The sequence below is a fragment of the Macrobrachium nipponense genome, chromosome 7, assembly GCF_015104395.2.
Source record: "Macrobrachium nipponense isolate FS-2020 chromosome 7, ASM1510439v2, whole genome shotgun sequence".
In the NCBI taxonomy this organism is placed as follows: Eukaryota; Metazoa; Arthropoda; class Malacostraca; order Decapoda; family Palaemonidae; genus Macrobrachium; species Macrobrachium nipponense.
Genome location: NC_061109.1, coordinates 78,968,597 through 78,982,203, shown reverse-complemented (window position 1 = coordinate 78,982,203; position 13,607 = coordinate 78,968,597). Strand labels below are relative to the sequence as shown.

General features: G+C 38.1%; 1 protein-coding gene across 2 annotated transcripts in view; it reads left to right on the top strand.

Annotated features, from left to right (window-relative positions):
* The window catches only part of LOC135217782 (semaphorin-1A-like), a 49,849-nt gene that overhangs the window by 20,218 nt on the left and 16,024 nt on the right, over positions 1–13,607 (top strand). For both annotated transcript variants that reach the window (XM_064253808.1, XM_064253809.1), the window contains exons 6-11: positions 3,905–4,107; positions 4,900–5,045; positions 5,312–5,400; positions 5,903–6,131; positions 6,593–6,813; positions 7,350–7,557. In XM_064253808.1, the coding sequence (XP_064109878.1) occupies positions 3,905–4,107; positions 4,900–5,045; positions 5,312–5,400; positions 5,903–6,131; positions 6,593–6,813; positions 7,350–7,557 (1,096 nt within the window). The remainder of the gene's footprint in view (positions 1–3,904; positions 4,108–4,899; positions 5,046–5,311; positions 5,401–5,902; positions 6,132–6,592; positions 6,814–7,349; positions 7,558–13,607) is intronic.

Genomic DNA, 13,607 nt, shown 5'->3' with positions numbered 1-13,607 from the left:
TATATATATATATATATATATAATATATATATATGTGTGTGTGTGTGTGTGTATATGTATATATATATATATATATATATATATATATATATATATATATATATATATATATATATATATATATATATATATATATATATATATATATATATATATATATATATATAATATATATATTTCACAATACACAAACCCTTGGACCTTTACTACTACATGAATTACTTATGGCGGAGCGGCAACACGGCCATTAAAATTCTTGACGAAGATGGATAGGTAGCAAGTACCGTCCGGGTAGGCAGGGAGACTTCCCTGCCCGGATGGAATCCGATGGATAACAAACAGGCCCAGTTTGGTTTCGGCGGCTTCGGCAATGTTCCGATGAATAGCTCCTATGTTTGTGAGCTCTTGCTTACTAACCTTTACTCACGATTGTCCGGTGGGATCTTCCTTAATTGTTTTCAATATGTTTTGAATATACTGTGTTTGGTATTAATATACACACCCACATATCGTGATAAGCCTTGCTATAGTAGATTCACATCAACCTTGCAATTGACATTTAGGCCAGTCCCTTACGACGCTCCTGATTGGCTGATGATAAGCCAATCACAGGGATGGAAACTCTGTCTCTCGATAGAGTTCACATAGGATTTATGTTTCACCTCTCCTTAAGACGTATCCCTCAGGAGACGTGGAACATACATCCAACTTATGTGAACTATCGAGAGAGACTGAGGGTTTCCACCCTGTCATTGGCTTATCAACAGCCAATCGGGAACATCGTAAGGGATGGCCTAGACATCAAATGCACTGGTGATGTGAATCTACTATAGGCGCCTTTCCCCTTCTTGCCTTTAGGGGTTGGTTGCAAGGGTGTATTTACATCCTTAAAACTTAGTCTCACCCTTTAATAGTAAGGGTGTGATAGTATATTTATTTGTTATTGAATTTGACATTTATGCTTTCAGAGAATTTATTGGGAGGAACTTCACAGGTTTGCACCCTTTTTTTTCGCTTCTCTTGCTTGTCGGGCAAAGGAAGGGTGGGGGGTGGTTGGTTGTGTGTGTGGTGTTAATGTTTTGGGGGAGCTGCTACAGTTTACTGGGACAACCCTATCTTCAACCAATTTTCTCATGATAACCTACCGCTAGATGGCAGTAAGCTCTAACAAGAAAATTGGCGGAGGGGTACACAACAAAAATGGCAATAAGACTAAAACTAATAAAAAAAAAATTAAGTGGTCATTTTTTGAACATTCATGATTTCTGTTTTGGTGTGACAGAACGGCGCTTTGTGCCTTATCCACATTTTGAAAGATTCTTGGCAAGCACGAATGTTCTGGCAAGTGGGAATTTTTGCACTGTGCACGCAATTTTACTCCTAATCTCTTGTTATTATCAATGTATTATCCTAACTAAGAGAATCGTACCGGGGTCGGGTCGAGGTCGAACTGCTTACCTATGCGGAGGGATTTGGTTGTTGCGCAGTTGCCTTTTTTTATCACATTTTCTTTGGAGCAGCTACAGTTTACCAGGCCCACCCTATCTTCAACCAATTTTCTAGTCATAACCTACCACTAGATGGCGATAGGCTCTGGCAAGAAAATAGGCAGAGGGATACACAACGAAAATGGTGATGAGACAAAATAATAATAATTAGAGGTAATTTTTTTTGCAGTTTCGGCGTGGCGGAACGGCGCTTTGCGCCTTATCCACCTTTTGAAGCATTTTTGGCAAGTACTAAGTTTGTTCTGCCAAGTGGGAATTTTTGTGCTGCGCATGCTTGCCACAGGTTACAGGGGATGAAATATTACTTTTAACCTCTAGTTATCGACGATGTACTATCCTAACCAAGAGGGTCATGAGGTCGGATCAAGGTCGAGCCACATTTATTATGGAAAGGGATTTGGTTGTTGTGCGGTTGGACCCAGTAAACTATAAACTACCCATTTCTTTTTCTGCAGGCTAATGGTGAGCAATAGTAGATTACAGCTGCAGGTAGATGGTTGGATATCTCTTTGCGTTGGTTATCTTAATCCTTGAGATTGAACCCGTGTCTCGTAAGCATGCTTTGATAGTGGCCCACGAGTGTGTGTACAATTCCCCTAATGAAAATCATTAAATTGCTGCTGTTTTCCTGGAGTTTTGTCATTGGACAGCATCTGGTCAGCTGCCCTTTGGTTGCTGACTCTACTTCTGATGATGGCTGTGTTTCATCCTGTAGAAGAAATCCTGTGGAAGAATGTCTCCCCCATTGTCCTTCCCTTCCCTTTCTGAAGCTCGTAGAGGCCCTGGAATTTGGACTGGCCTCCTCTGGCTAAGAAGAGGAAGGATGCTTCTCCTCCCCTACAAAATCTTCCAGCAGGATTTCTAAGAGGTTGCCTTGTTCCGTGTAGGCAGTGGGATCTCTCGTCAGCTCTTCACCGATAACCAGGGACTGCCTGTATTGCATTCATAAACAACCCTTAACTGCTATTTTGATGACTGACATGGGAAGCTCACTTTTACTCTAAGTACCAGCACTATTAAACTTGGGTACAAAATGATAATTACAAAAATTAGGTAGGGTTATAAAATATACACTTGCTGAATTTCACTTTTATCCAATGCTTTGATAAAAAGTTATTGCCAAAAAACAGCGTTCCAACAGCTCTGAATCCCTTAGTAATTGCCAAGAAGAGTATGATTTACTCTTGATTTGAACTGATAAAAAAGAAAAATCCATAACTGACCATACTTGTTAATGTTAGTCCAGTTGTGATTTAACCTCTAGCATTGTCATTAGTCAATGGCTGACAGTTAAACACATTTAATGTGAATGACCAGACTTCAGCCAATGGCGAGTACGTATCAACTATTTTGAAAATAAGCGAAGGAAATTTCGTCTGAATCTTCATGATTTGAAATTCATCCTGTCATTCAAGGTCTTTTAAGAGCTTTTTTTTCAAGAAATAAATCTAAGCTTAATTACAGGATATTATAGGGCCCATTGAATGGGCATGTTGAATGTAAGAATTTTAATTCATTGGTTTGGTTGTATTATTTGGAAATAATAATAAGGAAAAGTTGGGTCTCCAGAATTTACCTCTAGGTAGGTACTATGTTTGTTTGACAGTTGCTAATAAAGTTTTTACCATCATTCAACCTTTTATTTATATATATATATATATATATATATATATATATAGATATATATATATATATATATATATATATATATATATATAGATATATATATATATATATATATATATACTAGAATTTTAAGTCCAACTTGTAAGAAAAGTCACACAAGGTACAATTTCTCTTAATCTGTATGTTAAGCAAAATCCAGTACTTAATGCTTCTAACATAGCTGTTACAAAAGATTTATTGCATTGTAGTGTTCTATTTAGATCACTCTTCCTTTTTTATGCTAATTCTATGTAATTCTCAATAAGATCTTGGAAAAGTACACTGTATGAAGTTTGTTAATCAAATTTATCACATACTCCATTTTGATTCTGTGGAAGTTGTATAGTGAAAATTATACAAAGTTAGCAATACGTACTCAGTTTTCAAGAAGTAGCCTAAATTCATTGAAAATGAAACAAAATTCAGCAGTCTTTGTTATATGTTTACAATAGTTTTAGTACGTAGTTTGTGGTATATATACTGTATTACACATTTTCTATTATGGTATTGGTGGTGCCACAGTTCTCAGGAGTTAACTTAAATTTATTGAAAGCAAGAGAATCCTTTGGTCCATATGTGTGTGTGTGGGGAAGGGTTAGTGGTATGTTTATTATCTTTTTTTTAATTTATAGGCAGCCAAAAATTTTTGTTTTTCATTGCAAAGACAACAATAAAACTTTTGTGTTTTGACAGTGTTAATTGTTTCTTAAATATTGTATTACTATCCACAGAGGCAACAACAGAACCAGTAGAGGGACGATATGGAGGACATGCTACTACATTGCTGTATGGTGTCTTCACCACTCCTATCAATTCCATCCCAGGGTCGGCAGTTTGTGCTTTCACCTTCCAAGACATCATGGATACATTTGAAGGACCATTCAAAGGGCAAGCTTCTGTTAATTCCAATTGGCTGCCTGTTCAGGGAACAGCTGTAAGTATTTTGTGAAATTGCAATACATATTATCAATTATAGTAGGTTTTTGCACTGGGTTGTCTACATTTAGTATGTTGATACGTATTGACTTAAGTTTAAACAGCAACAGACATAGCACCTTAGTGGCGTGGTCGGTATAGTGTTGGCCTGCCACCTTGGTGGCCATGAGTTTGATTCTCGGGCATTCCATTGAGAGGTCAGAGATGTGTATTTCTGGTGATAGAAGTTCACTCTCGACGTGGTTCGGAAGTCACGTAAAGCTGTTGGTCCTGTTGCTGAATAACCACTGGTTCCATGCAACATAAAAACACCTTACAAACAAACAAACAAGCAACAGAAGTAATATTGTCAGGAAAACTTAATTTCAAGATATGGTCAGGAGATCACTAACTTGCCTCTAAAAAGTTCAATCAGTTTAGTAAGGAAGTTTTTATTGCAAGATTAAAATGAGAATAATTAAGAAATAATGCTTTTTTGGATATAGAAAACCTAATTTTATTATAAAAATGTCATATTCACATGCTTGACAGAAAAAATATTTGCAAAGAGGACAGAAGAACAAAAGTAACTTGTTTCCAGATATAGTATGTTGAATACAATAACAGATGTGAATATAAGAAGTTAAATTTTGTCTTGAGCTTCTAAAAGTATTAATTTGACAGAAAGAAACAATACAATTTATAGCCACATTTGCTTTTGAAGGTATACTTAGTGCACATTTGGGGAACTTTTAAGATTAGTGTTTGGTCATTTGCATCTTAAAAGGCTTCATTGTTATGCCATTTTCAGGTACCTGAACCAAGACCTGGTCAGTGTGTGAAGGATTCCAGCACTTTACCAGATGTTACTCTGAATTTCATAAAGGCTCATTCCCTGATGGATGAAGCAGTACCTGCTTTCTTTGGGAGACCAATTCTGATTAGCACAAGCTTTCAGTAAGTCCAGAGGAATGCTGATTTTTATAACCACGTACAGTAATTGCTATTGGTATGAAGTGGTTTATCCACTGCATTTTCAGGTTAAAGTAATGATTAAAGGTATGCCAGAAACAAAGGTTTTTAGTGCATTCTGTAAAAGAAAACATTGTTTTTATTTTTGTCAGTTGAAAAGAATGATTGGTTAGTTACAATAATAGTGATTTAGTTTTATATTGTCACACTAGACTAATTATGGTAAATCATGGCAAATATCAATTTTACAGCTACAGTGGACGGTTCACATCTATAGCAGTAGACCCTCAGGTTCGGACACCAGACAGCAAAGCTTACGATGTGCTCTTCATTGGTACAGGTGTGTAATAGTTTATCATTTTCTTTGCAGCCTATTAAAATTGTATAGTATAGTTCTGCTAGACATAGTAGTTATTCATTACAATAAGAAAAAGTAAAACCTCAGCATTTATGAGCCTTTCAATGCTATTGTTACTGACGCAATGTTTTCAAAGCCTTGATAGTTTGGAAAAAGTTATATCTGTAGTAATGTGACATTATAAACTTTACTAAATTTATAAAAGTGGTATGATATATTTTCAGTGGCATACTGTGTACCAACAGTGTATGTGGTAATACTTGCAATATAAATTTATTTTATTTCTGCTACTTACGTGCACATCACAGTCTTAAGTGCAATATTCTTTTAAGAATTTTATTTTTAAAATATTGCAGTACGTATCTCACTTAGCTTTATAAGTTGAAGAGTTCTACATGACAAAAATTCCGCTAAGATATATTGCAATCGTGTTATATGGACTCTTTCTGTAGGTTTAGTGACTAATTGATATTTTGCATTCAAGATGATGGGAAAGTCATCAAGGCAGTTAATACAAAGTCTGCAGACTCTTACCAAGAAGTCGAACCTTTTATTATTGAAGAAATAACAGTTTTTCCACCAACCGTTGCCATAATGTCTTTGCAAGTAATAAGACCAAGAGGAAAACCATCACGTCTTCTTGTAACCTCTCGATCAAGGATTCACTCTATACCTCTTAGCCGTTGTTACACAGACAAAATTGCTTCGTGCAGGTATGTTGATTTGTATTTTTGGATAATTACAAAACATGTCTTGAGAAAAAATATATAAAAAAAATTTTGTGTATTTTGTAATTGAATTTTTTTATAAGAATGTGAATCTATGTACTATTGGATATACAATACTTTAAATTCAGTACATATTTTTTTTTTTACCAATGGAAATCACATTTGCATGTGTGGAGTAGCATTGCAGTATATGCCAGGTGTAGGTTTCTAAGTCAAGATGGAAAGGGCTAAGTAGATGACTAATCTTGTTGGAATTTAAATCCTGCTCTAGTTTCATCATAGGACATTTGTTAAATCGTGAAGTGTACCAAAGTTTTGTTTCAGGTGACACAATTTTTGCTTTTTGCTCTCTATTTTATGATGTATGGTATATTTGGATTAGTTATTAGCAGCAAATAAGTTTGAGTAAATTTGGCATAAAATAACTTGAGATTTCAATCTTACAGTGAGTGTGTGGCTCTTCAAGATCCTTACTGTGCATGGGATAAGATGCTTCACAAGTGCCGCATGGTAGGCCTTGGAAAGGAAATGATTCAGAATATTAGTGATGGTATCCACAGTGACTGTGGCAAGCCAGTAAAGAAACCAAAGCCCCCTGAGCACTCTGCATCAGTAAAAGGAGATAACCTTGGAGGAACACTACCACCTGTGCATGATCCTGCTGATGGTAAGTAATTTAGCATGTCCCAGTATGAAGATAATATATGCTTCTAGTGTCCTTTGTTTAATACAATGTTAAGGAAATTGAAGGTTCTGTGCATTATCCCTTTGGGCTCCAGTTGCATTACTTTCTGCCATTTACTTTTTATCCATCCCCTTCAGTTTTCTTACCCTTTGACATTGCACTGCTCCAATTATCAATTTTAATTTAGAACAAATCCCTCAGAAGTTAGAAGGGTGGTTCTTTGGTCTTATAAGACTAACTTTTTAACACACAGGCACTAAATTTGCATTTTGCTGGTAGTTTTTCTGTCATTCTGTTGATGCAGCATTGAAATTGAAATGTGGGTACAGGTACTTGAATACAGTAAATCTGACCATTGCAAAAGGGCTTTATCGAGCTTGAGTTGTGCATAATTGGGGAAGTTTTGGTGATGAAATTGTTTCCTTTTAGTTTAATCTTGGCAGTGTAATAGATTGTCATTAATCTGCTCATCTAATGCTGTGTATTGTTAAATCTAATAATAAGATTCCTCTTTCCAGACTCCAAGATGCCAAGCAGTCAAAGCATCCCATTGCACTTCACAGCTGAAACGCTAGCCATAGCAGTTGCATCAGCTACTATTGGTGCTCTCATCCTAGGTTTCATCACTGGATTTTTCTGTGGGAAAAAGTGCAACAAGGATGAAGACAACCAGTTGTATGCTGACACTGATTATGAGTATTTTGATCAGAGACAGAATGCCAACAGGTGAGGATTCTAGTTGGTACTTTTAAGTTTTGCAGCAAACAAATACATTGACCTAATTTGTAGTTTGGTACAATGATAGAAATTAGCCAGCTTGATTAAAATGGTTATAAAGCTATGATATTCAGATCTGTATTTTGACTGGTGTTCTTACTAATATAATAGGTGTCTAAATAGAGTATAAAAAAATCTTTAGGGAAAGTGGCTTAGCTGGACTTACATCTGAGGGTGTCTAGGGTAGTAGCCTTTTAAAACTTAAAGGTGTTCTTCACCATCATCCAATGCTTAATTAACCAAGCATGGCACTATTTGAAGTAAATTTTACAGTAATTCCAAGAATGGAACAAAGTGGTTATGGTTACAAAAAGCATAATAGCTGTAAAAATAAGTTACTTGATTACTGGAATTATGCTGTGTGATAGTCCCCTGGTTTTTTGGTCCATTACAAAAATATTTTTAGGGAGAGATCTTTACCTGTGACATTGAGTATAGTAGAACATTTCAGAATTTTATAGATTTACTGCATATCTTTATTAGATTTGTAGTTTAATAATCATAAAGAACAAATGGAACCAATGTAGGGAAAATGAGAGAATGACAGAATACATTATTTCTAATATGTAAGTACTATAGTAATGTTAAAATAGTAACAGAGAAAACCAGAAATAGAATAAAGCCATTTTGGCAAGTTTTACCTTGTAAAAGTGGTTTCTTCATACTAGCTTACTGGCAAGCTTAAAGGGGTGGCAAAATTGTATTAGTATGATTTTGTGTACTTCAAACATACATACACAGCATGCCATTTTAAGAGCCATTATACCATTTTTGTATTTTTCTTGTTGGAAAGAGACTTTAAAAATATCCCAGAAACCTTTTTAGCTTTGGAAGATATTTTGTCAGTGTTCTCACAGATGCACACTAACAAACATGTGGGGTCATAAACTATATTTATGTGAGACATCCTCAGAACATGAGACCTTTATAATTTTTGCTAAATTTGGTAACAGGACATTTGCCATAAGGCCATGAGACCTCCCTTTCTCAATAGAAAAAAAGAAATATGCCTGTAGCCTTTTTAATAAACAAGATTGTTTTAGTCATGTCAGTATGTTATAAGCACTGCACTATGCAGCATGGATGAGTATATGGGATGCACTGGACTTTGCAGCAAAGCATCCATTTGTACACTGAGTGATGGATCAGGGCCCTTGTTAGTTTCCTGTACCAACATTTTTATTATGAACTTTAAAGCTACAACAAAGCAAACACCAAGTCACCCTTTCCCAACAGACCACAGGGTGTAAATGAGTTATATTGCACTGTGGGGGAGGGGGGGGGCCAGTTTGCAGGGTTTTTTTTTGTCCATAGTGGCCAGCTGGATGTTAACAAGCTTATTAAAAAATGAAAAACTAAGTCCAAGCTGTAACAGTAAGGTACCTAAGCTTAGATAGCTGGCAAAGAAGAGATGCATGATTAAGCTAGACTTAAAACAAAGCCATGCAGAAGCTAAAATCAGTGGTAAAATATTGATGCTAATAAGTTTCGTTGTTAACGTAGCCAGACCAAATTCAAATTTGACCTCCAGGACTGGTCTATTCTGGACAGTAGGGAACTAGAATAGGAAAAATTTGTAGTTAAACTGCTTGTGGGAAGCAGTGTTTCTGGAAACTGAAGGGTTTCTGCTAATAATCCATAGTAATGTTTACGTTTAATCATGCTCAGTGCCTTGAATGCAGTATTGCAGCACAAGTTGTGATCCTGTTACAGTACTTGTATTGAAGTAGTAACTGTATTTCAATTGACATCTCTAGTGTGAAAATGCCCTATTGGAGGATTTATATGTAGGGGATTTTTAAGCTTTCTCGTCATTAGTGAAGTCATGAAATATTTAAATTACCATGAAGTGGAATTGAGTTATCTGTAAATGTGACAAAAAATGAATGATTTATTTATTGCTAAAGACTACATTTAATTATTTAAATTATAAAAATTCAAAAAGAGGCAATAAGACTATAATTTTGGGCAATTCTCAGCAACATAACTGTCATGAGAAGTAGAAATAAATGATGAAAATTTTGTATCAAATCATTTATGAAACCTTGTAAGCAATTTGATTATTTTAAATATGAAATTTGGTAAGAAAAAAATTTCATATGATGTAATATCTGTTCTCTTGAAATGGTCTTTTTGTTATATTAGCAGAGAAAAGCCACTTGGTAATACTGTATAACATAAGATTTCATGAGATCTCTTGAATCTTGATTTAAGTTTTTGAGTATGTAATTGAATTTTTGGGGCATTTGAATATACTGCTGTAGTATGAAATGCTTGGAGGTGAGAGCATTATAAATTCAAAGATCATTTTTGTGAAAAGAGCTCTGTGCGATGCTCTGGAGACTGAGTTGAAAGTATAGTAATTGATTACTTAGAAGGGCAAAACCTAGGTAATTGGTAGGCAAACTGGACAATCTTGATGATGTGACCTTATATGGTACTCAAAAAGCACTACGTAAGAGCTTTCAAGTGCAAACTCTGAATAGATATTTGTTCATATGCATAACAAATCTTCGGTCTTAACAACAGGATATTTCCAAGCGCTAGCTGGTAACCGGTTAAAATCAGTCATAGATTGTAAGCAAGGAATCTGTGAGATCTGATAACTCCTGCACATACGAGGTGATAGCTGGTCAGAGACCGCTCACCACCTCGTGACGTATCCAGTCTTTCCTTAACCGCTTTGCTCTCCTTCCAAGCCGGTTAATTTGTGCCCGTGTTTCTTTTATTTCGTGCGTTTCTGCATTATGGATTCTACCGAGTCTCCATGGCCTCGTCAACACGTGCCCGGGCATTTGGGGTTTTCCTTGCTCAAGGTTTTTAGCTGCGGTTGTCACAGAACCACATACGATATGCAGTAGGTGCCATGCTAATTATTACACGATTGCTAATTGTTGTCCAGAATGTCGTTCGTAGCCCAAGTCACCGTGGAGAGTGTTTTATAGGAGGAGGGAACATCGTAGAGTTTCGACTCTTCCTTCTTGGGAGGGTTTTTCTTCTCCTCAGATGGATGATTCGGCTTCTCCCTCTCCCATGATCACCCCATCTGTGACTAAGAAGAATGTGCCTCTGTCTCCTTCCTTTTCTTCCATTGATTCACTGATGGAAGTATCGGGAGTTCCCCAGGAAGATGTTATGTTTAATGTAGCCCTCTCTCCCTGGGTTCTCACTTTATACCCGAGAGGGAGGAGGTTACGCCATCTTTTGCCTTATTTTCAGATTCAGAGTCATCCAAGATGGCGGCTGTTTGGCCGTCGCTGGGGCTACGAGTATCACCTTCCTTGGATGGACTGCTGTCGCATTTCTTGGAGGCTCGTACCCCTCACCCTGGACTCTTCTACATTGGATCTCACTTACTGCCATCTTGCGGAGCCCCATCGTTATCATCGACGCTCCCTGGGTGGCATCTTATCACTCTGCCAGTGAGGCCATCAACCAGCTCCGGTCTTAGAGGTGTCGTGACGTCACTTCCAGAGTCCTCTCAGCTTCTGACATCAGATGCAGTGGCCGCTCATCCTTTAGCTGTGACATCACCTCTTCCCAATATGACGTTGTTGTTTTCTCTCGCTGAGCCGTCCGAGGCTTTAGTTCAAGTGGTCCACAAGAGACTGGACTCTATTTTGTGAGAGAGGATTTCTGCTGTGTCTACAAAAAAGAAGAGTCATAAACAGAGGGTCCCTTCTCTTACTCCTGCTAATAAGTGACTGCTTAGAGAGAGGAGTTTCTCTCCTTCTCCTGTTCCTATGCCATCTCCCCCTCATCGTCGTGTCAAACGTTGAAGGATCAAGGACTTTGTGGTTTCATTGTCTTCAAGTGAATTGAGTGCATTGCCTTCTTCCCATCATGTTCGTGCAAGCAAGAGAAATGTTTCTCTTCATGCTCCACAAGGTTGTGTTTCTTCCTCTCACATTTTTGTGTTCATGAGGTTGGCAGTGGAGATAGTGGAAAGAAGGCATCCTCCTCTTCAATGCATGACTGTGTATCACCAGTACGTCATGAGAGTAATGTATGTTCGTCTTCCCTTCACAGCCGTGTCTCTCCCTCATGACAGTGTGAAAGTTGAGAGCATTAAGTGTTATATCATCTTCCATTCGCGAATGTGAATCATCCTTACAAGTACGTGTTGACAAGGTCAGTGGTGATCCCTGTTCATCTGTTCCTGAACCAGTTCGTTGGTGCAAGGACGATAAAGTGCTGATTAAAAGATCGAAGGCTGCAGATGTGAAGGTTGCTCAAGCTTCATCTAAGGATTCTTTGCTCGGAAAGACTGGAACTGAGGGTCAAAGACGTGAAGCTTCATTGGCCCGTGGACAACCTTAGCCTTAGGAATCCATCTCCTTCAGGTAGCTCTCTGTGCTCGGTTGGCATCTCAAGGTCGTACGTGTACATGATCCTTTATGTGATCATGTACGGGGTGCTTCTCACGAGCCAGTACGCTATTCGAGTCTGGATCGTGTACAAGTGCTGCGAGATGAGTTACGAGAACCTTCGGTTTCAGTGTCTTCTGGTTTTAGACCTTACACGCCAACTAATACTGTCCAGAATGTTGGACTTCTTGGGGAAGCTTCATCAGCAGTTTTATGGAAGGAGGAGGAGGATACAGTGGACCCCCCCGTATTCGAATTCTCCGGATTCGCAGACTCACACAGTCGTGGATTTCTCTTGGGAATGTTTCCCTGCATTATTCGCAGAAAATTTGCATATTCACTGTATTTTTCTATGAGAAATATCCACAAATTCCTGTTTTTTTTATCAATTTCATCATAAAATGCACTTTTTGTGATAAAACTATTAAAAAACCAAGTATCAAAATTTTTAGTGGGTTTTTCTTGAGTTTTAACTAACAAACTAAGCTGTTTTCAGCATTTTTATAGGGGTTCCAACTATTCACGGGTTCTAATTATTCATGGGGGCGGGATCTGGTACGCATCCCCCGCAAATACCTGGGGACCACTGTACTGCCAAACCATCTTCTTCACGTGCCCACGACTCTCAGAAGTTCGTGGCTCTTCAGGGGGAAGCATTGAAAATGCAGAACAAGGGTGTGATAGAAGTAGTAAAGCATCCTTCTCCGGGGTTTTACAGTCTGGTTTTCCTGGTACCCAAAGCAACAGGCGATTGGAGACCAGTGATTGATCTTTCCACCTTGAATCATTTTATCAGGAAAACAAGGTTCAAGATGGAGACACAATCAACAACTGAGTAGAGCTCTCTGCCAGGTACATTCTGGGCAAGAGGAATGTGGTAGCTGATAGACTGAGTCATCAGAACCAAATCCTGGAGGTTTACTGTTCAGTGGTCCCGGATCCTCTTGGTCTAGCAGAGGACACCCTCCAACATCTTTAGGACCTTGATGTGTATGCCTTCCCTCCGTTTTGCCTGATCCGTCAAGTTCTGAATAGGGCAATAAGCTCTCAAAATCTCAGGATGACCTTGGTAGCTCCTCTGTGGCCTCAAGCAGAGTGGTTCCTGGACCTTCTGTCTCTTCTGGCAGAGGTTCAAAGAGAGATTCCTCCTTGGCAATAACTCTTTGTCAACCTCACAACAAAAGATTTCACCAGTCAGTAGAATCCTTGTCTCTTCACGGATGAAGACTATCAAGTATCTCCTCCAAACGAGAGGATTTTCTCAGGAGGCAGCGGTCATATGTCCAGTTACCTCAGAAAACCCTCTTCAGTTCACCAGGGAAAATGGGCGGTCTACTGTGATTGGTGTCTTCGATGGGGTTTCTCTCTACTCAAAGCCTCTGTTCAGTGTATAGCAGATTTTTTTTATCTTCCTCAGGGATGAGAAAGGACTCTCTTTTTCTGCTGTCAGGGGCTACGAGCAGCACCAGGTTGTGTTTCAGGCTTAGACATCTCTTCATTTTGGGAGATTTCCTTGTTGTTCAGAGGTTTTGAACAAACCTGTTCTCCAAGGGAATTCAAGCCTCTTGCATGGGATATTTCACTTGTCCTGAGAAGCCTCACTCGAGCCCTTGTGTCGTTCATCTGACAGAG